Genomic DNA, 21984 nt, shown 5'->3' on the forward strand with positions numbered 1-21984 from the left:
AATACCTTTGGTTACTTTACATATTTGGATTAATGATGTGAAATATAATCAACACTAAAACAAGACTTTAGTTGGAGTTGGAGTAAATTCTCAAGCCACCCTGCAGCATACAACATCATTAAAACTAGCTGCACCTTTACCAGCTTTGATAACACTTTAATGCATCAATAATTATAATAAAGAAAACATATCATATTATTCTGAAATGGACCGATATGCATAACGAGTACTTTTAAGTATATTTTGATGCTAATGCTTCTGTACTTTTACTTGAGTAATATCTTTAAATGCAGGACTTCTACTTGTGGCAGAGTATTCCTACACTCTGGTACTTCTACTTTTACTCATGTACAAGATCTGAGTACTTATACCATCTCTGCTTATCAGCACTAGTATGAGAGTTTTCCATCCTTTATTCTGCAGCAATGCTTTTGTCTCTCCACACGAGGGCCATCTTTACTACACAGTGTTATAAAACTGCTGGTTCAGCATGCACCTTGTCCTTGGCTTTCACATATTCAGGATATTTTAATCTGTGATTTATTAAAGATATTATTGATTTAAATTGCGTTTATTGCCAGCAGTACCCAGCTTGCACTGCTGGCAACTTCACTTCCCTTATCTCTCTGTGAAATGCTGATTAACATTCATTTCTGCTCTGAAGCAAGACATAGGCCTACTAGCATAAGCAGTCTTGTGTTCATGGTTGCATAACATCAGCTACATTTCCTGTTAAGACCGACCAGGTTGTTCCCTTTTAGAAAAAAAAGGTTGAGCTGATTCTATTATTGTTATAGGCTACCCCGTTCGTTGTAAAGATGTAAGAAAATAAAAGTTTTGTTTTTCTTTGGGTTATTTTCATAGACTGTATAAAGGTTATTTTTCTATAGTCCCAGTTAGGCCACACCTCCTCATAAAATGATTTATTGGTTCAATCTTGACACCTATAAGGTGCATCAGCTGTTATCTTTCCCAAGATAAATCCAAGCAGTTATGCAATAGCGTCGATTATTCAATCGATTATTTGGGATGTGTAGTCATGCGGTTTAACTTTGCCATTGTTATTGCAAACGGAAGGACTACACATCCCGACACACTGAGCGACACTCACTGACTGTAGTTCGCCCTACTTGAAAATCCGTTCATGATTCAGTTCATTAATAAATAAAGAGTTGGCTGTCATGGCGGAATCTGCAGCATGTCCTGCCTTCCAGCTCGGGAGACCGCGATACGAGCAGGTAAGTCTTTTGATTTATTCCTCGTCAAGCTGCGTTAATGGCATTTTGTTGTTCAGGCTTTCTGTTGGAAAACAGCTCCATCCTCCGCCCTGCTGCTCTGGATGCTCTCACTTTAGCGAAAGTTGCCTTTCATCCGCGATTCTTTGTTGTACAACTGCAACAACTTTAAACCGATTATGAACTTCTGAGCGTGGTTGCAGGAGTGTATTGTAGTTTAAGTAGTACAAATAATGGTTGTGTATCGCTCTTTATCATCTCCACTTACAGATTTCACACCCTTTGCATCGCTGCTGCTGCTGCTCCGTGAAATATATTATCAGACTATGGGCTGCAGCCAAGGCACCTCCCTAGTAAAAAAAAAAAGCGTATCTGTTTGTTTTTGCAGTTTTAATTCTTATTTTAGGCTTTAATATTGCAGTTGTTTGGGATTTTTTGATACAATATCTTCAAATCTTGTAGCCTACACTTATCTAATCCAAATCGCAATCTAACAGCCTGAAGTGTATCTAATATCAGGATGCTTTCTGCAGAGTTACTGTGTCCCCCAATGTGATCGAGATGAATGGGCTGCCTGTCCTTATCTGAAGCCCATTACTCAATTTTCCGTCCTCCGAAATGAATTTGCATTGGTCAGCCCTGAAAGATAATGTGACCTTCACGTAAACCCGTGTTGCACATTAACTGAGGAAGCTGCACGCTGGGTACATTTACATGTCTGAGGCTTCTTTCATCAAAGACACTTATTAAACAGCAGCCTCAAGGAAATTATTCACATGAAGTATTGCACAGATCAAGGTCCATAAACAGATTGTGTAAATAAGTCACCAAACTTTTCAGATTGGCTATAAATTCAAATCAGATGAGCTTTAAATGCATCTCTTTTCAAAATCCAGAGTAACACGGAACAACTATGTAAAGGCACACAAACACAAAAGGAAAGCAATTTGTCCTAAAGTTTGAGCACATCAATTCTGACATAGATAGAACAGTTTGAAGTGATTGTTAACATTGCTAAGTATAACAAAATGCCAAATTCCCAAAAAGAGACACGAACACATAACTAAGGGTGCGAAACCAACACCAAAATGTCCCAACAATGACTAAGAAGACACAAAACAGGACCACAAAAGAATGCAAAATAACCATAAAAGGGGCAAAAAGGCCAATAATACAAATAATGACAACAAGAAGACACATAATGACCATATAGAATATACAAAATTACAAAAAAGAGGGCCAAAACCACCACTTAAGGATGCAATGACCAAGTACTGTACAGTAGGGCGCAAGAAAAAGAGATTACAAACAAGAAGGATGCAAATAAATCCAGAAGAGACGCAAATCCACCACAAATGTAAGCAAAGCGGCCACGAGGAAAGATACAATGGACCCTAAAATACGTTGTTCTGTGTGTCTTTCACAGAGTGTCTTGGGGTCTTGCTCTTAGAGTAATGAGGACTAACTAATGAGACTTACTAATTAGCACAGGATAATTTATGTTCACAAAAAGCCTAAGTGGCATTTCATTCACACCCTTTGTCACATGTGAATTACTTTTGTCTATTTTATATAATTACAAATTCCTCTTTTAGACCCCCCTAATTTTAAGGCAGCGAGTAATTCAATCTTGGTTTTCGGCACCTATTGCTCGTGGTTTTTAAGTAGGACGTCTTTTCTTTCAGACCCCGTAGAGCTTTTTATTTTCCCACCTGCAACCTGCACTTCTTGTCGGGTTGATAAAGGTGCTGTAATACTTTTGGTTCCTTGCGTCAAAGCAGATGAAATTAGGCCAGTTTGAATCAGCAGAAATGTTCCTCTGTTTGTCTGCTCTTTCTGCCGCGCTCCGTCTCAGCTACTACAGGCTTGTTGTGCACTCTCCAGGGAGCTGAAACTCATGCATAATTAAAACAGGATCCTTACATGGATCCTCAGTCTACCCTCTCTTACAAAACAGCACTGCAGCACATATGGCCTGTCAGAGGAGCAGACGTGTGATGGAGGAATGGCCGTGGCAGCAGACCCAGGGTTACAGTACAGATGGATGGTTATTTACGGTCTTCAGGAGCATTATTGTTTCCAGTCATTTCAATTAGGACCCGATGCTGAACAGATAATTGAAATATTGAAGGGTTTTGTTCCACTGTCACTCCTCTTCCACTGCTCATCATCACTCACAACTCTCTCTGAGGGAAGTTGATTGAAGCTGCCATGTTTTTGTCCATCTGGTTTGCCAAAGAGACTCTTGGCGTTCATTGCTGTTGGGCCTTTTCAGAGTGCTGGCACACACACTTAGCAATTGGCATGCTGATGGAGACAGTGAAGGGAACTGGAAACAGGGCATTTGACTAGCAGCTGAAAGCCTCACTTAGACGGAGGAATGTCTTTGTTAAATGTGTTCAGGTTGCTTGTACATTTACTTTAAAGTACATCTAAAAAAAGACAGATTTTACTTTTAATTTCAGCTTAATTGTGTTGGATTGTTTAGTTATGATAGCACAGACTGTCATCTATTTTTATACAGTTTTATAATTGGCTGTTTTTTTGTTTTGATGTTTCCACATTGAGCATATTGCCTCTGTTTTCCTTTAAGTGGCATTTCAAAGAATCCTTTTGTTAAGGTTTCATTTAAATAGCAAAGACTTGGGCAATGCTGTTCTTGACCTTTGGGAACAAAATGCTGAGAAGGTAAATATACTCAAAAGTATGTTTACTAATGGTGGCGTGTGGTGCAGTGGGTTGTGCGTTGGTGTTCAGGGGTTCACAGGTTCAAACCCCACTGCATGTCGTTGTGTCCCTGGGCATGACACTTCACCCCAAGTTGCTCCTGTGGGGATTGCCCACAGTATTGAGTGTGTAAGTTGCTTTGGATAAAAGCGTCTGACATGTCATGTAATGTAATACTAATGACTAATGAGGTTCATCGTTCTGCATGGAGATTTAAATATACCGCAATATTAAGGAAATGTACTTATTCATATTCTGGCTGACAGGGAGGTGATTGATAACACTACAATGTCCTTGTACTGAATATAAGATACAACCAGCAGTGTGTTAGTTTACTGTAAAAATAAGACTCAGTGGAAACAGTGACTCTGTCTAAAGGTAACAAAATCACCGACCAGCACCTCTCAAGCTCAATGATTAAAATGTGACAGCTTGTTTCTTAAAGAACAATATCTGTCTATATTCTTTCTCCTGGCTCGAGCATGGTTGATGACACATGGATAAAAAAGTCACTAAAGGTGAATATTTGTGCGCATACGGTTAGGATACATTTAAGGGATTTAGTATTTATCCAGTATTTAATCAATATACTAAGATTTAAACTAAGTATCATTGCATAGGGTCTTTTGGTGTAGCCTAGTAAAACCAGTGTTTGGCGTGGGATTAGGGTTGTTAAGATACATGACCTAAACACTTCTAAAAGTCTTACTGCAGCCCTGTTTATATACACAACAATAAACTGTACCCAATGTGACCACATACATTTAATGTTCACTCCAGAGCTGTGCAACAGACACAGAATGTCTTAAGATGTATTAAACCAGTGAGTCTAAACTAAAGCAATGGAAAGTGTGATAAATCATCTCAGACTTAATAACACTTCTGATATTATCCATTCACAGAGGAAAGGATGTTGTTTTGTACATTCATTAACAATGAACCTTCTCTTACTTTTTTTTCAAGGGCTCATTTCTGGGTCGGCTAAGACACTTTGCGGACATCATTGACCCCAGCACCCTGTTTGTGTCCGAGGTAAAGAAAAGATAAATCTGTAAATGTTTCAACAATGTGGTGTCGAAAAAAGATTATCCTTCCATCCATAATTATTAAAAACGTTCCCGTAAACAAATGATCAGATCTGTATTAAAGCTCATCAGGTTTAGGCCATGTTTCTACACCTGAAACAATGAGTTGATTTATTGATGAATCAATTGACAGAAAAAGAGAACTTGTTAAAAATGGTCGTGTTTGATGACAGTTATATGACCGTTTTTATTGTTCTAATTGTAATTCAAAACAGTTCCGATCTAATGAAGCCTTTTCTTTTGTATGCAGCAACGATTGAAAGAATGCTTGAAACTCCTCGATGACTACAAACATGGCGAGCTTCCACCGGGAGTGTCTGATGGTCAGGTGAGTCTTTGCCGACCTGGGTGTGATAACAAACGAAATATACTGCAGTATAATACGCTAACATGCAACAGGAAACAGATTGACCTTAAGTTTGAAAATACCTGGCTTGAGCAAAATACAGTTATTATCACATTAAAAAATGTAAAGTTAACGAACATATCCGAACCAAATAGGAAAGAAAATCAAACATATGAACCTTATAATTAATTGAAGTGATTTTTAAAACTTGTTTACCTTTGCAGCTGTGGGAAGCCCAGAAGATCAAGCAGGTAAGTGATTCATGGCTCATATTGTAAGTCATTACATTGAAGCCTCTGGGCTCCTGGCAGCATGAGGGTGAGGTCATGCTCTCTGCACGCAGGCTATCATTCATCCAGACACAGGGGAGAAGATCTTCATGCCATTACGAATGTCAGGTACGACCTCAGATGAAAAACGATGCCAAAGTTGTTCAAGTTTCCTCCATTTTGTCTTTGTTTTTTCACACTGAAAATCACTTCTTCACTGTGCAGGTTATGTGCCATTTGGAACACCGATTGTAAGTCCCACATGAAAATCATACATTCAAAATCATGGCTGTGCGGATGTCCATTTACATGATCGTGTTTGGGGATAGACGAAATTAGACTTTAGACTTATTTTACCCCGGAACATAAGCCTTTGTTCCCTGGTCTCATCTAGGTCATTGGCCTTCTTCTCCCAAGTCAGACTGTGGTGTCTACCATTATATGGCAGGTACTGTAAACAACCAACATCTTGTGAAGCCATTGCATTTATTGTACATGTTCTGGTAAGCACACTTTTACATGCAATGCTTTCCCACCAAGGACGTTGTAATATAAAGTGCTGCTGCTCTGTTGGCTTCTGTCCGTGTGCTGTCTCTTTATAAAGCACTAAATAAGAGAGTATATAGTGCCTGTATATGTCTATCTCTTTCTTTTGACTTTTCCCTACTCTCCTCCTCTTGATTCCCCTTTTCTCTTTCCTCCATAATTCTTCTTTGGTTGTTGCTTTAACCTTTGTTTATGACCTTTTTTCTTTCCTTCAGTGGCTGAACCAGAGTCATAATGCCTGTGTGAACTATGCAAACCGCAACGCCACAAAGGTGGGAGCATTGATATTAACATGTTTAGTGGCGACTGTGGCTGCGAGGGAGTGCGGTCGTCTTTCAACCAGAAGGTTGTGGGATCGACCCCAGCCCATGCAGTCAGCATGTCGATGTATCCTTGGGCAAGATACTTAACCCTGAGTTGCTCCCGATGGCATGGCCAACGGTGTGTGAATGTGTGTGCATGTTAGGTCCTAGAGTTAGGTACACTGCTCTGTATGAATGGGTGAACGACATGTAGTATGTAAAGCGCTTTGAGGGGTCTTAAAGACTGGATAAAGCACTATATATGTTCAGTCCATTTACCATTTAGTCCCCCTAAGGACTTTATTTATTAAATGGGCTGCTCAAGATTCTGTACAACATGTCTGATCACCATAATAGAGCTCAATTGTATTGTTTTTTGTTCTGAAAATGACAATTTACGACATTAAATGCCAATACAAACTGTCACTATAGAGGGTAAACCCTGTGTAAAGCTGTGACACAACATTTGCTCTCTCCTTCTTCAGCCTACGCCAACATCCAAGTTTCTTCAAGGCTATGTAGGAGCTGTGACCAGCGCTGTCTCTATTGCAGTATGTGTTTCTCCCTCTTAAATCCTCAGAAAAATGTATTTGAAAAGGGTCTTTTTGGTGAATTTGACCTGCACATTCAAGTCATGAGCTGCTTTTGAATGTGTACCATAGTAGTTATTACATTGCTGGCTATATTTTATACAGAGTATCATTAACAGTGCTGGTAATATACAGTAAGCTTTTTGAATAGAGTTAGCTGTACAGTTCAAGTACTAATGCTAATGTTTGGCTGAGTAAAGTAAATATACTAATGCTACTTATGCGAAAACAAAGGACCAGTTTGCTGTAAATAAGATTTTAAAGTGTGTTTCATAGATTGTATAGGCTTGTACTTCTTAAGGTGAACCTGATTTTTGTTTTTATATGAACTATTGTAGGTGGGACTGAATGTTCTGATTAAGAAGGCCAACAGGCTGAGTCCTGCCACCAGGATGATCATTCAGAGGCTCGTCCCCTTCCCAGCTGTAGGTGGGTTTCCAAAGGACTCTCTGTACCATACTGTACTCTCTGTATCATTTATATTCAGGGGGTAATTATTAATTTAAATTCCATCCAAGACTTAATTTGTTAGAAATTAGTAAATAAGTTACATAAATCCAAAAATGCAAGCTTATTATAATTCTTACTGCAATGGATTTCTCAATTTCACCAAGACTAGTCCGGCTCAAAATTAAGGTATTTAAAAAGGAGTTTCTTCTTTGGATCCATGACTACAGTTCCTGTCTACAGCATATGTTTTTGTGTACATTTATTATCATAAAAGTGGCCTTTCTCACCTGTCCTCAGCCAGTGCAAACATCTGTAATGTGGGCCTGATGAGACACAACGAGCTATCTGAAGGCATTGATGTGTTGGACAACAATGGCAAAGTGGTGGGATCCTCAAAGATTGCTGCAAGACATGTGAGGTTTTATTTTTGCACACTACTCTTCTGCACTGAATATGTTCTGCTGGTTTATTCCCATGAATTGCAAATGTGCTGGTGGCTGATAATGGGAACACTCATAATTTCATGCACGGATCCTGTCACTCAGCACCTACAGTCTATCTTCAGCACACATCTGATTTCATGAAATTAAATCCAACTCATTTGCAGAATTTGAAATGAAGCGTGTGCACAATGTTCTCATATTTACCCCAGGCGATCACGGAGACCGCCTTCACACGTGTGGTCCTCCCGATGCCAATCTTCATCCTGCCTCCCATCATCATGTCCTACCTAGAGAGGTCTGTACAGACATTATGTGGTTGGATTTGTTACTAGGGTTGCAATTAACAATTCAATTGGGTATTGGTTAATCTAGTGATGAATTGATTTTTGTTCTGCTTTTTACTTATCCTATTACCCACAAATCTATCTCGTGCCAGTTCCAACATCATCCAATATCTTTGCCAGAATGCAAACCAGCTTCAAACAACACTATTAAGTTAAAGATAGCATGTGACTTAGTAAAGATCTTTTTTGTCTTAAAATGTCTTTCCTACCTGTTTCCTGTAGCTGAAATAAACTATTTTGATGATAGTTATTCCGTTTTGCAATCCCTCACAAATGAGGCAGGCAGTATGTATTGTTTGTATGACAAAAAGCAACAGCAGCAGCTGAACTAGTCCTGCTAAAAGATGACTTGCTTAGTTAAGAAGAGTAGGAGCTGTATCAACTATCACGGCCACTGACACAATACAGCTATTTTGTAAGATTTGCCGGAGGCATAGTGAAAAGATAATCTGCGTATAAATCCTTACATTTACAAGATCATTCATCTCTTTCACAGCTAGCTTGCATCTTCTTTCTCAGCCTGCCTTTAGTTATTGCTCATCTAAAAACCTATCTCTTAATATCAGTACTGAGCCAGGCCCGCCATATGTTGTGCCCTAAAGTGCTTTCCATATACTCATTCAATAGTAGGTCACAGCCTGAGAAAATATAATAATGCAGCCTATTGTTTTGAAGCACAAAAAGACTGAATAAAAATACACTTCTTGTTTCTTTTGTTATACATACAAAAGAGCTTTTCTACAGTCTGACTCTGTAAACCCAGGACTGGAACGTTCTCACAGACAGATTCATCTCCCACCCACTAATTGTGGAAAATAGCACCCCTAAATCTGCACATGCTGTCTTTTTCTCCGGATCCAAAAATATCTCCTGGCTTGGCAGTAGTCATCTGGGATCGATCCACACAGCAGGCTCACATTTCCTTTTATCACTGTCTCTTGACTCTGGTAGGCTGCGATTCCTGCAGAGAAACCGCAGATTGTTGCTGCCCGTCCACAGCCTCGTGTGCCTGCTCACCTTCAGCCTCTCGCTGCCTCTGGCCATCAGCCTGTTCCCCCAGATGTCTCAGGTACAGTACAACGCCGCTTCAACTGCTTCTACTGTCAAGGCCAGATGGCTCACAGAGAGAAAGAGAGGAGAAAAGAGAGCAGCTGGCGATATTCTAATTACACATACACCACTTGACATGCACTAGTTTCACCTCTCATTCCAGATGTCTCTTCCCACGTTTGATTAAGAGTCAAAATGAATGTTTAAAGCTTTAAGACAAAGAAATGTAGAGCTACAATTTTTACCTTCAGTCTGATGGTTTATCTTGCAGATTGAAGTGTCTTGCCTGGAGCCGGAGATCGCTATGGCAACAGATTGCAAGATGGTGACCTACAACAAGGGTCTATGATGGCTGGCGTGGAGCAGGGGAAAAGAGGAGAGCCTCGGCTGGGTTCCTCCTGACGACAGCTGAGGGGATGCTTCTGCTGCAGTATCATAGCTGAGCGTGTACATCATGGTGTACTAACCCAGGTTTTATTTTCTAATTTTTTTAACCTTTAACAAGATCCTAGTCAATGTGTACACATTGGGACATATTCCCTTTATCCTTGCTGTTTTTAAGAGAATAGAAGAAGCTCTGTATATAGAAATAATGATATATTTACGGTAAATCTGTTTTTTTTTTTAGCATTAATGAAATTATTTTAATATATAGAATACAGTGTTTTCCACACACAGGCTCTGTTGCCCACTCATCCAATGACAACAAAGGTGTTATAAATGCAGTTTAAACCTGCAGAAAATGACTCTCTTCATAGCTGCTAAATGTTTCCCATGTTCAGCAAAGCCTTTATACCTTTACCCTTTATTTAGAGGCATCTTTAGGGACAGACACAGGATTTCTGAGGCACACAAGACATACAAGCTGACATTTATTTCTTTACATAAAAACATTTCTGTCGTCTCACAAACATTTCCAGTGAAGAAAGATGATTGAAGAAGATTTTTTACTGAGCACATTTACAGTTGTAAAAAAAACCTCATCGGTGCGCTCTGCTGCACATTTTCATTTGTCATGGGTAATGGAAATTATCTTTGTCTTTCTTGGCAAAATACACTGACATATATCTGCAATAAACTAATATTGGCACAGTTGATTTATCACTCAGGCTATTTATCACTCTGCTGTATTATCGTGACAGAGACAAAGTATATTGTTGACATGTGGGAAACACTGAAATAGATGTCAAAATTAAAGTCTTAGTTATCTCTCGGGAACAAGTCTATTTATCATGTGATGGTAGAGAAACTCTGCAATAACAGTCACTATGGGACAATAAGAAGCCACTCTGTGCTGTATATGTCTGTGGAAAAATGCAGATACTGTACTGTAGATGTTTATTAGTTACACTGTTTAATCCAATAATGTGAAATAACACTATTCTACTGTCTAGATTTTGTTTTGTATAACAGCCAAAAACTGTACGTTAACTTTCTTTCCTAACTTTGTCGGACGAACATTTTACATATTGATTTTTTCTTAACCCACTGCTGTATTCCTAACGACTTCTTTTGTATAATATTTGAAACATAAAACGTACGAGCTAATATACTGATCATGAACTAGTATTTTTAATTATTTGTAAAATACTTATACTACATGTTTATTATATGTTTGTTAGACAAAACACTGTAAAACATCTATCTATATTATCAATAAAATATACAATAAATACTCTTTTCTCCATTTACTTTATTCTGTGACGAATTTATTTCCAGACTTTATTTAAGTATATGTGCCGTATCCTTTTTAGATAAATACATCTCTGCTAAGGCATCACATTTGTAAATATTTATTGGATATATTGAATATAGTTCTATTCTAATATATCCTTGTCCTATCCTGAAAAACAAATTCAAAATCTTAGTGATAGTATACATTACAATTAAATGGTGCATGTCATGAGTCATTGTAAATTCACAGTTCTCTTTCCACTCTCTCAAACATCCAAGACTGCACCAATATCTCCATGAGTTATTTAATGTGTAAGCAAATGGTGTTTTTATGTGTGTTATTTTATGTGTGATATTAATATATTTTAACCTGCACATGTACAGTGTCTTTACGCAACTTATAATATCGCACTATACATTAAATGTGTTAGTATTTAATTATACTAAAATATGTGTACTTATGCTAACTTTAGTCACCTACAATAAAGCAATGAGTTCCCAGTGTTGAGCAGTGACACACCTGCAGTGCACCTCGCATGCTGACCACCAGAGGTCGCTGCTGCTTCGCGCGGAGAGAAATCGTCAGTGTCAGAGTTGAAAGGGGAAAGGTTGTCAGCAACATGGCTGCTCCCCTGGATGACATGTTTTCCTTCTGCGTGGACCCCGGCAAAGTCTCTGCCTGCGTGGATGTGAGATTTATAGACAATATCAAGGTAAAGTGGTGCAGAGTTTGTCAGATTAAAACGATAGAGAGAGATCCGGAGTTTGAATCGGCTCTGTGGCTGAGGTGTGGTGGACGCGTGTCGGCTGAGAGGGAGCATCACAGCCCAGCAGAGCAGACCTGCAGGGCTCAGGGAGAACTGAAGGAAAACATGTGGTTTATAAAACGTTTTCTGATCATTAGAGATCTGTATGTGTCTAAATCTATCAGTTATGTGCTGATTTGTACTTTAAGGGTGTCGATTTTAACCAGTAAATGTGAAATCAAAGGGACAACATCAACCGTTTTACACTATTATACTTAATAGGGTGCGATGCAAAGCAAGTAACTTAGTTGCATTGTTGAAGGAGAGTACTCAGTTCCTTTACTAAAGTAAAAGTACAAACGCTGTGGTCCTGAAATACTACATTACAAGTAAAAGTACAAAAAGTACTCATTCTGCACAATGGCCCATTTCAGAATGATTTAAGGTACAGATATCTTATCAGCTAAATGGACTTAAAGTATAAAGTAAAAGGACTTGATCTTTTTACTTTTTTATTTTAAAATGTTTATATTGTCCTGTTTTTATCAATAACAAATACATGTAAGAACATTTCATTATCGTAGTTTGTCAATGTGGAGCCAATTTAAGAGATAAGTGATGTGTTTAATATATGAGAAAGTAAATAGTAACTACTAACTATAAGTGTTGTACATGTAGGGAACTAAATAATAAAGTAGCATTTTAAATAGAAATATTTGTACGACTTACGGTTTTCAAACACTGGTGAAAATCGTACAACAGTCATATTTTGTTGTGTCTCTTTCAGGGCAAGGGTCTCTTCGCCAAACAGAGTATCAAGAAGGGGGATGCCATCTTTCTGGAGCGGCCACTCGTCTCTGCCCAGTTCCTGTGGAATTCTCAGTACAAATATAGAGGTGAGATCTGGACTGTATTTAAAAACACACAAACAGTTTAGTGAAATGACAACATATTGCTGTACATATTAATTTACATAAATACAAGACATTTGTTTTGGTGCATAACAAAAAACTAGTATGGACAAGAAAAGATAACAAATCATAAAAGTGGGGTTCATTGTAGAGTTTATCTTCACAATGAACGTATCATAACCATTTGTTCGCTACTTGCTATTTTTGTTTTGTCTGGAATATCGAAAATCCATTGGAGAAATCTCATTGGGCTTTTTGTCAAGGGAACCCGTGCAATGCTAGCTTCGTGGTTGGCCTACAAAAATAGGTCATGGACTTTTTAACTGCATCTTGCACAAATAAAGAAGCACTGAAACATTGCATTAATAATATAGTATAGATAGTCCATACAGGGATGACAAAATCATGAATGTTTTATCAGACTTGACTAATACTGATTAACTGGAGGTTATTGATCTAGAATGAATATTTAAAGACCCTAAACTAACCGGGTCTCTCCAGTAATGTTTGTCTCTCTAGGCTAATCCACTATTCTTTTTTAGCCTGTGAGTACTGCTTACGTGCTCTGGAGAGTGCAGAGGAGAATGCGAGGAGACTCAGCGGCATCCCAGGACTCAGCCTCCCTCACCCTGAGCTCTGCAGGGTGCGACCGGAGAGGCACCAAGCCTGCCCGCAGTGCCAGGTGAGGCCAAACAGAAGATGGGTTGTATTGATTTAATGGACGTTGATGATAAGCTTCAATCTTTTTCTGTGGAAGTTGTCATTTATTGCTCACTGGATGAATATGCCCTGAAAAAGTTCAGATCAATATAAAACTTTTAAGACCTCTGTGGTCATGGAGGAACTTCCTCTGCGTCGATGGTGGGCGACACGTCTAGCTGATCGATTTTAAGAGGCCAGTATTGGTACTACGGATCAGTAAGCTAATCTGTCTGCTTCTTTTTTTTTTTAACCAAAGGGGAACACTGTTGATGCTTGGTGGTTTCTTGTATTCACAATATTGCATATCTGTGTAGGCCACATGTAAATAAGTTAAAGGGGACCTGTCATGCAAAATGCACTTTTTTATGTCTTTTATACATAAATATGTGTGTCGGGGAACTCGAGCAGCGTCAGAAAATAAAACCCTCTCTCTTTTCCTCCGTACCCAAATCTCTAAAAACGTGGGCTACAACGGAGCTGATCCAGATTTGCGTCCGATATGACGTAATATCTGAAATGTAGGCTGGCTTTACACCCACGGCCCTATCAGAAACATTGCTATCAGAAACAATGCCTGACTGTTTTGGACGTCATATGGTCGGTGCATGTTTACATTAGCATCGCTAACACTCAGAGCTAACCTGTACTGGAGAGCATGTGTGTGAAGAAGCAGGAAATAAAAATGAACTCACCTTGTGGTATAACCGGCAAGAGAGAAAGCCTTTGAGCTCCATACTGTTTCAGAAATAATCCTTGATAATCCATGATATGGCGTTTCATCACCGCAGTATCTGCTGGTAGCATCTCCCGCATGAGCTCAGCCCCCTCTTTTTTTTTTATATATATATATTTTTTTTAAAGCTTTATACCCCAAATCAGCACTTTTGAAATAGAGGGATATGAGGCATTGCTATAATGGGTGATCTGTTTGGTATTTTGAGCAAAACACTTCATTGACATGTTTTTTATATATTTTGATATATCTGAGACCTATGCTATTGCCTAAAAATAGCATGATAGGTCCACTTTAAGTTTAAACTGCCACAGAGCAAACTTCATTTTATTTAATGGTTTTCAGATTAGGGTTCCTGAAGCTAATACTAATTACCTTATTTCTACACCTCATTTTCAAAAGCTAGTTAAAACGTGTTGCATGTATGTTAAATGATTAAAATATTCAAGTAATTAAGATTTAGAAAACAAGAGCAATTAAATAGATAATAAAAAGAAAGGAAATGCAGTCAAAGCACAGAATAAATTAATTTAGGAGAATGTTACTTTATAATAATTATTTATAATATTTTTAAATGTAAGTCTATTTTCTTCACTTTATCTGCACTACCTGCTGTTGCAATAATGTACAATTCCCTGTTGCGGGAGAAATAAAGAATTTCTGATTTGTTTATAGAAGACATTTTAAATATACAACATGGTTATGGCTATGTGCTGTGAGGGGAGTTCTTTCAAAAAATAAAAAAATGGATAGAGGTGTCCCAGCAAATGTCTTTATTTTGTGATAAGAAATTATATTTTAAATCTTTCCTCAATTTACGACAACAAAAGTAATTTTTTACTTGAATTAATTGCAGGTAAAAGGCCTTTTAGGTTGAACAATGCATTGTAATTAGTCATTTAAAAAAGTTAAAAAAAATGCCTTCTTTGTACATAATCTTGTAGGGGTTTGTTTATTTGTAATTATTCAGTTTGTATAAAACTCTTAATTTCCTGATTCCAGGGACCTCACACAATAGTTGTTGCTAGTTAATGAAGACCTGTGTTTTCAAGTTAGTGATTATGGAAATGTGTGTGGGCGAATTACCACAGAGTTTTTAAGTTTGTGGAGTTTATTTCTGTACCCGTCATCTAAAATGATTGCATTAATGTTATGTTTGTTTCTGATTGATATGTTAACCCTGCAGGTGATGTACTGTAGCAGCGAGTGTAGACAAGCTGCAGCAGATCAGTACCACAGGGCTCTGTGTTTGGGACCCTCTCAGGAAGATCCAGACCATCCCATCAACAAGCTCAAAGATGCATGGAGGTCAGAGTTCGGTTTCATTCTAAACTCTTAAGTTAATAATGTATTTCACCTAAAAGGAGATGTGTTTTCTGTTCAGGAGTATGCATTATCCCCCTGAGACCTCCAGCATCATGCTAATAGCCAGAATGGTAGCAATAGTCAAACAGGTGAGTCTCTGATAACGTCTTTTAAACCCTTGGGTATGAATCATTGAGTGTTCAATTTAATCAGGAAGGGTATATTCCTCGTATTAGAATCGGAATACCTTGCTGTAAAAGGATATAACATCCCTATGACATTTTGATTATTACCAGCCATAATAATTTGATATTTACTTTGACAAATACAGATACAGAAAATACTCTGATAAACCTGCTGTATTGTAACTTCTCACCACAATACAGCATTGAGTTTCTAAAGAGACAGATATGTACCTCAGTAGATGGGGGAGACCAAAACAGAGCCAAAAGGAGAGTGAACATGAACTTGTATTCATAATATTGTCATAAACTGGACTGTAAATGAATGCTAATGCTGCCCAGAGTGTATACAGACAACTATTTGCTGACTGTTCAGCATAACAACTTTATAAGTTCTGATTTGTTATTGTAATATTACACATGTGTAAGCAAGATATACTGTAATGCTCAACAACTACTCACAATTAACTACTTGAATAACTGAGTGATGCAATGTTTTTGCTAAATGTTTACTTGTTTGTTGTCCAGGCCAAGGACAAAGCGCAGTGGCAGAAGCTGTTTTCACACTTCTGCAGCCGGACAGGTAACGAGGAAGAGGAGATCGCCCATAAGCTCCTAGGAGAGAAATTCAGAGTAAGTGACCATGAAGTGATTTCTGCTTGAAATATATGAAATTGTTGACGTGAGAGAATGTCATGCTTTTATGCTAATCGCAGTTGTTTACGGCTCAATAAGCATAGCGTGACAATATTGCCCCTCTAGAGAGAAGTTTAACTCCCAGTGTGGCCATCTTTGATGTATGTATTCTGTTGCGTGACATTTGTTTTTTTATCCAACATTGTTTCTATAGGGGCAGCTGGCCTTGTTACACAGCTTTTTTAAAGGAGCACTATACGATGAATATCTGAGTCGGGTAAGAAAGCACAGTTCAAATGTGACCACTGCAGGTTTTATACCAAAATACAATTATTTAGATAATTTTTAGTTTTATATGTTGGGGTATGTTAAATGTCATAGAAAACTAAGAAATCAAATAAAATGTGTACAATTGAGAATATTGCAGAAGTTGATATTGGAAACAGACAATAAGTAATCAAATATTAAAAGTTCTGTATATTATTTCTGTCATAATGCAGCAGCACATTACATCTTGAGCTTGTTGCCCAGGGAAGCTAATTAAAGAGGTTCAATACTGAGCTGACAGTTGTTTTGATTTTGTTTACTTAGTCCCATTTAATGTTGCTCTACTTATTAAATCCATTTTGCATTGTATAAATGTCATCTGACACTTTCCTTGTCATTTTGCTATGTTATTGACTTCATGTTAATGTGCTGATCTAACTGGAAAGTGAAGTTAAATCTTTCAAACTCCTACAACTGACCCCCGACCTCTAACCTTTAGTATGAAAGGGGTCAAAGGAAATTATTGGATCTTCAGTATTGATCAGTAAAGATATGATTGTGTTGCAGTGGTTTACCCCCGAGGGTTTCCGCTCTCTGTTCGCTCTTGTGGGAACCAATGGACAAGGAATTGGCACGAGGTAAACACTAATCACTTATGTCCTTCAATTTCTTTCATCCTGGGCTCAATAGTAATTATCTTTCTTTGTGCTCTGTTTTTCTACTTGCAGCTCATTGAGTCAGTGGGTTCATGCCTGTGATGCAATTCAGCTTCCTGTCCAGCAGAAGGAGCAATTGGACTCTTTTATCGACCAGATGTACAAGGACATTGAGAAAGGTCACAGTTTTATCTCAGTCTTGCAGTATATTTTACAGTTGTAAATTGTGTCTCAATTGAGCAGAGTGTTTATTATTGTCTGTGTTGTCCCAATGCCATTGCTGTGATTATGTAACATGTGTTCAGACTCAGAGTTCAACAAATGTGCATCATTTGTCTCTTCCTCTCTGTAGAAACGGGAGACTTTCTAAACTGTGAGGGCTCTGGACTCTTTCTGCTCCAAAGCTCATGTAAGTGCAGATGATATAAGTGTTATTTAGTGGCTGTTGCTTCAGTTCAAAGATGCTGTTCCTCTTGTCAAGAGACAAGAATAATAACTTTGTGCCTCCTTGACCCTGCAGGTAACCACAGCTGCATACCCAACGCAGAGGCCTCCTTTCCCGACAACAATTTCCTGCTTCAGCTCAGCGCCCTTAGTGACGTCAACCCAGGAGAGGTCAGCTGACACGCCTGGGTTCGCAGTGATAAATTCTGGCCCGGAAATATACAAGTCAGAGCATCCCCTCTCTAGCTTTGTGTGCTCCCTTGTCAGGCGGTATTAGAAGGCTGAGACTTTGAGGATTGCAGTTGGTTTGTCAAGCTGTCACAAAGATTGAGAAGCCTTGCATCTGCGTGGCACAGTACTGTCAAAGCAGTCGTGCTACTTTCAAAGCAAAGCTCTCCTTTTGAACAGTCCCTAAGACAGGAGCGCATTGTGTACGATGGAAGGCTGCAGCCACTTCCTGCATGAGGGAGAAAAAAGTGTTTTTCCTCTGCCAGTTGAAATATACCAGTAGCTTGTATATGGGACTGAACTGTATTTGTAAAGTCTCAAAAACGTCTGCTCATCTTCTTTATTTTTCTTCAATCCTTAGGAGATCTGCATCAGTTATTTGGACTGCTGTCAGCGCGACCGAAGCCGCCACAGCAGACATAAAACTCTGAGGTACAGTAAGCGTACTTAATCCCTCGGGTGATCCACTCGAACGGGGTCATACTGTTACGCTGACGATCTTAATCAATGCAAAAAATCTCTTCCAGGCAATAATAGGGAGTTTTGAAGTAGAGATGCTACAGTAGGAGTATGATGGCAGGTCCTGTGCATACACACATCAATCAACATGATATCAATCCATCTTTGAATCAGAGCGCAACACTCTAGTTTGTTCTGCTAGTCTCCAAGTGTTTGTCAGCATCCCGTGTTAATTCTCAGCATTGAAAAAGAGCAGTTGCTTGCTCACTTGGTGGTTTGAAAACATCCCTGTACCGCACATCAAACCCACTAATTAAAAGTAATAAACATATGCTCTCTTGCTCCAGAGCCTGTACTTTTGCTCTGGTGTGCAGAACCAGACTTTCCGAACACGAGTGTGATTCCTTTCATCTATTGTTGGAGGTGCAACCGTGTGACCTGCGCTGCATTCTCTTCCCAGGGAGAACTACCTGTTTGTCTGCTCGTGTCCAAAGTGCGTCTCCCAGATGGGGGAGCTGGACATGACATCAGAGGAGGAAGAGGAGGAAGAAGGCGAGGCAGAAGGCGAAATGGAGGGGGATGAGATGGAAGATGAGATGACCGATGTCTGATGAATGACTTGCCAATATTGTTCTCAGCCGCTCCCTTTCCGGCCACCATGAAGTCCTGAGGAATAAAAAAAACTGTTCAAACCACAATCTGCGTTTCACCACAACTGTCCGATTTGTGTGGGAACATGTCTTATTGTCACCACATTGCACTCAGTATTTCTCAATGTTGAGAGGTTGGTCCCACAAAAATGTAAATCAGTATACAGTATGGGCAGGGATAGGTTTAATGTTGTTTTCACTCTACTGCAACACAGTAGAGGGGTAACACTATGACTTTCAGCGATCTGGGTTATGGGTTGAACAGTTTGACTGGTAGGCCTTTGTAAATCCAATTTGCATGTAAGCCCGTTGTCAAAACTACATTAATTAAAAATAAATCTAGTCAATTTCTGAGTAAACCTAGCAATCAAAGGTTGAAAGCTTTAACCACAGAAAGGGCCCTTTTTAAAACTGCTTTTCTGTTATAAACAACAGTGACCATGTTGAGAATCAAAAACGGTAAAGTTGTTGGGCCAAAAAACCAAACAAAACAATAGGCTGAAAGACTCAAAAGATCCCTAGAGCTGATGGAAGCTGCAGAGGTTTTTAAATAGTGTCTGTACTGTAGGTTTCACTAAGAGCAGGTTTTGAAGTATTGCAGTTCTTATACTTGTGTCTGACCTTCAGGTCCACTAAAGCAAACCCAGAAAACTGTCATCCTTGCTTGTCCCTGACAACTCTTAAACAAGGCGAGGTGATTAAGCGAAGGTCAATGTGTTTTCCTCCACTTAAGAAGTTTCTTACGTGACTATGCATTTCTATATTGGAGAGGCTTTTTATTTATGTTCCATTGTAATTACAGTCTTGTCATCGGGGAGGCATCCAGCCGGTGAAGTTTAGTTTAGTTTTCATCCATTGACCTTCTCTGAGGTTAAGTTAAACCTTACTTCATGTATTGTGGAGACCTTGATTTGGAAATTGCTTTGTCAGTAACTGTTTGGCCTGTATTTCAAACCGCAGTTCACATGAGTGAAATTGCCGCCGCCCACACATGAATCAATATTACAACAATGACTGTAATCACAAATCCCAATATTTTCAGTAACTCGACAAAGATTGGAAATATTGAATGACTAATCCTAATTTTCTCAGTTGGCATTAAGTGCAGTGGCACAGGAGAATGTGTAAGCGACAAATATATGATTTCAAATATAACGGGAGCATAGCAGTTGTCATTTTTACTACTCTGGCATAAACCATTGAAATTGGATGTCCGTTGAGTCATTTATCTGGTTAACACACCTCCTGCCTTTGCTACAGAAGACTACTGGTAAAATATTTGTTCAGTATTTGCATATTAAATACAAAGCCTTAATCAAATTGTCTTCCTCAAGGCGTTCGGGTTTAGACTAGTCATTGCATCTTTATGGCTTTTACTCTCCAGACTGCCTTGAGCTTGAGGCGTATTTAACATGCCACATGTAGATTTCATTTCAAACCTTTATTTATACAGATAAAATCCCATTGAGATCATTGATCTCTTTTCCAAGGGAGACCTGTTCAAGTAGTTCCACATGAAACATAAAAGCATAAACAGAACAACAAAAGGACATCATACAGCATCATTTACAAAATTATTAATTAAGATCTCTTATTTCATATCATTAATTAATCAGTGGGTTAAATTAGGTATTCTACTGCTGATGCCTGCCTGTCAATCATTATTCATACTGGTCCTCTCAATAAAAGTATATTTGCAATGTTAAGAATATTCCTCTGCATTACATTTAGCTGACCCCATTATGTTTTCTGAAGCTGATTCATTTCCTGTGTTGTGTTTTTGTGCACGTAAATGGTCTGCAAAGGCTAACATCTGGGAGTTTCTCTCCTATGGCCTGAAACGCCTCAATTTGACTCCTTTGTTTACTCGTACCATAATGACATCACTACGCAACACTCACGCTAATCACAACAGAGCCGGCCAGCTAACCAATCAGAGCAGACTGGGCTCTGGTTTCAGACAGAGGGTGAAAAGAGGTGCTGCAACACAGGCAGTATGAGAAAAATAAGGGCGAGGCACCAAATACAAACCTGAAAATGAGCATAATAGGGCTCCTTTAAGATACAAAGTCTGAAGAGCAAGAAACCTGCATCTACATCCGCTTCAAACGACAATCACTATTTTCCCCAATGCCTCCAGTCATCTATGGCGGACATTTCTCCTTTCACCTCCTCAGTTAACTCCACTCCAATCCCCAGTTGTAGCTGTACTTGCATCTGATGCTAATTCATCCAGGATGCACAAAAGATAAAGCGGAAAACAATAACGCATCATGTCCATGAAAGGATTCACACCTGGGACCCTGCGTGGCGGGAGGCTGGACCTCTGGACAGATCCTCCAGTGGAAGCTCCCCCACTGTTGGCGCTTTTCCTCCGAAGCCGTGCCAGGATCGCTGCAGAAGCTCTGTAACTTCGGGAGGTTGACTTTGGTGTGGCAGCTCGGGTGGGACCAGGTTTTGGCCTCTCCATCACGCAGCACGGCCTGTTAAAAGTACTGAAAGGGCAGCGGTCAAAGGGTCCACCCCGAGAGAAGTGGTCTACATAGAGGCTCATTTGAAGGATGGAGCAGGAAGTGAGGAAAGGAGAAGGGAAGTTTGGAAGCATTAATTACTATGCAGAGAAAGAGTCCTTTATTCTGTCAAAACAAGTATGAAACGCCTCATATACATTTCAAAGACGACAATGACCTAAAAGAGGCGTATTACTGTCATGAACATATTATGCAGATGGTGGAGGGACAATACTTGACTCTATTTAAAGACGTTAAAGAAGCCATATTTTCCCATTACCATACTTTTAATCTTGTATTATTCTTCAAGGCTGGACCACACAATGCTTTTTTCAAATGTGTCTTAAACCCATCAGCATTAGATGCTCTTGCAGTTTCCCTCCATAATCTATACAGTTGAATAAAATATGATTTTCCGTCAGGCCCTGTAGAATGGGGAATATCTCAAGATGATATCTGGCCGAATGTGACCTGAAGCTGACTTCATGGGAAAG

The 21984-nt window shown here is 39.0% G+C and overlaps 2 protein-coding genes across 2 annotated transcripts; both read left to right on the top strand.

The window, feature by feature from the left end:
- Window positions 1-943: 943 nt before the first annotated feature.
- sfxn5b (sideroflexin 5b) lies at window positions 944-11062 on the top strand. The gene is made up of 14 exons (XM_034093661.2): window positions 944-1238; window positions 4926-4994; window positions 5298-5375; window positions 5618-5644; window positions 5737-5791; window positions 5888-5913; window positions 6057-6110; window positions 6424-6480; window positions 6996-7061; window positions 7439-7529; window positions 7848-7963; window positions 8203-8288; window positions 9289-9406; window positions 9659-11062. Exons 1-14 carry the CDS (start codon window positions 1182-1184, stop codon window positions 9734-9736), a joined length of 978 nt encoding a protein of 325 aa, XP_033949552.1. The 5' UTR covers window positions 944-1181; the 3' UTR covers window positions 9737-11062.
- Window positions 11063-11625: 563 nt separating this feature from the next.
- On the top strand, window positions 11626-20188 carry smyd5 (SMYD family member 5). The gene is made up of 13 exons (XM_034093649.2): window positions 11626-11774; window positions 12595-12703; window positions 13261-13400; window positions 15340-15461; window positions 15538-15607; window positions 16169-16273; window positions 16491-16553; window positions 17111-17181; window positions 17272-17378; window positions 17552-17608; window positions 17720-17814; window positions 18233-18303; window positions 18791-20188. The coding sequence occupies exons 1-13, from the start codon at window positions 11682-11684 to the stop codon at window positions 18939-18941; spliced, it is 1254 nt and encodes a 417-aa protein (XP_033949540.1). The 5' UTR covers window positions 11626-11681; the 3' UTR covers window positions 18942-20188.
- The last annotated feature ends 1796 nt before the right edge of the window (window positions 20189-21984 follow it).

Source organism: Pseudochaenichthys georgianus, chromosome 10 (assembly GCF_902827115.2).
Source record: "Pseudochaenichthys georgianus chromosome 10, fPseGeo1.2, whole genome shotgun sequence".
In the NCBI taxonomy this organism is placed as follows: domain Eukaryota; kingdom Metazoa; phylum Chordata; class Actinopteri; order Perciformes; family Channichthyidae; genus Pseudochaenichthys; species Pseudochaenichthys georgianus.

Excerpts from the sequence above, each read along its gene's own strand:
- sfxn5b (XM_034093661.2), top strand. The coding sequence starts at position 1,182 with ATGGCGGAATCTGCAGCATGTCCTGCCTTCCAGCTCGGGAGACCGCGA. Across the intron at positions 7,062-7,438 it reads CCAGCGCTGTCTCTATTGCA|GTGGGACTGAATGTTCTGAT; the intron begins GTATGTGTTTCT and ends GAACTATTGTAG. Across the intron at positions 8,289-9,288 it reads ATCATGTCCTACCTAGAGAG|GCTGCGATTCCTGCAGAGAA; the intron begins GTCTGTACAGAC and ends TGACTCTGGTAG.
- smyd5 (XM_034093649.2), top strand. The coding sequence starts at position 11,682 with ATGGCTGCTCCCCTGGATGACATGTTTTCCTTCTGCGTGGACCCCGGC. Across the intron at positions 16,274-16,490 it reads TCCTAGGAGAGAAATTCAGA|GGGCAGCTGGCCTTGTTACA; the intron begins GTAAGTGACCAT and ends TTGTTTCTATAG. Across the intron at positions 17,609-17,719 it reads CTTTCTGCTCCAAAGCTCAT|GTAACCACAGCTGCATACCC; the intron begins GTAAGTGCAGAT and ends TTGACCCTGCAG.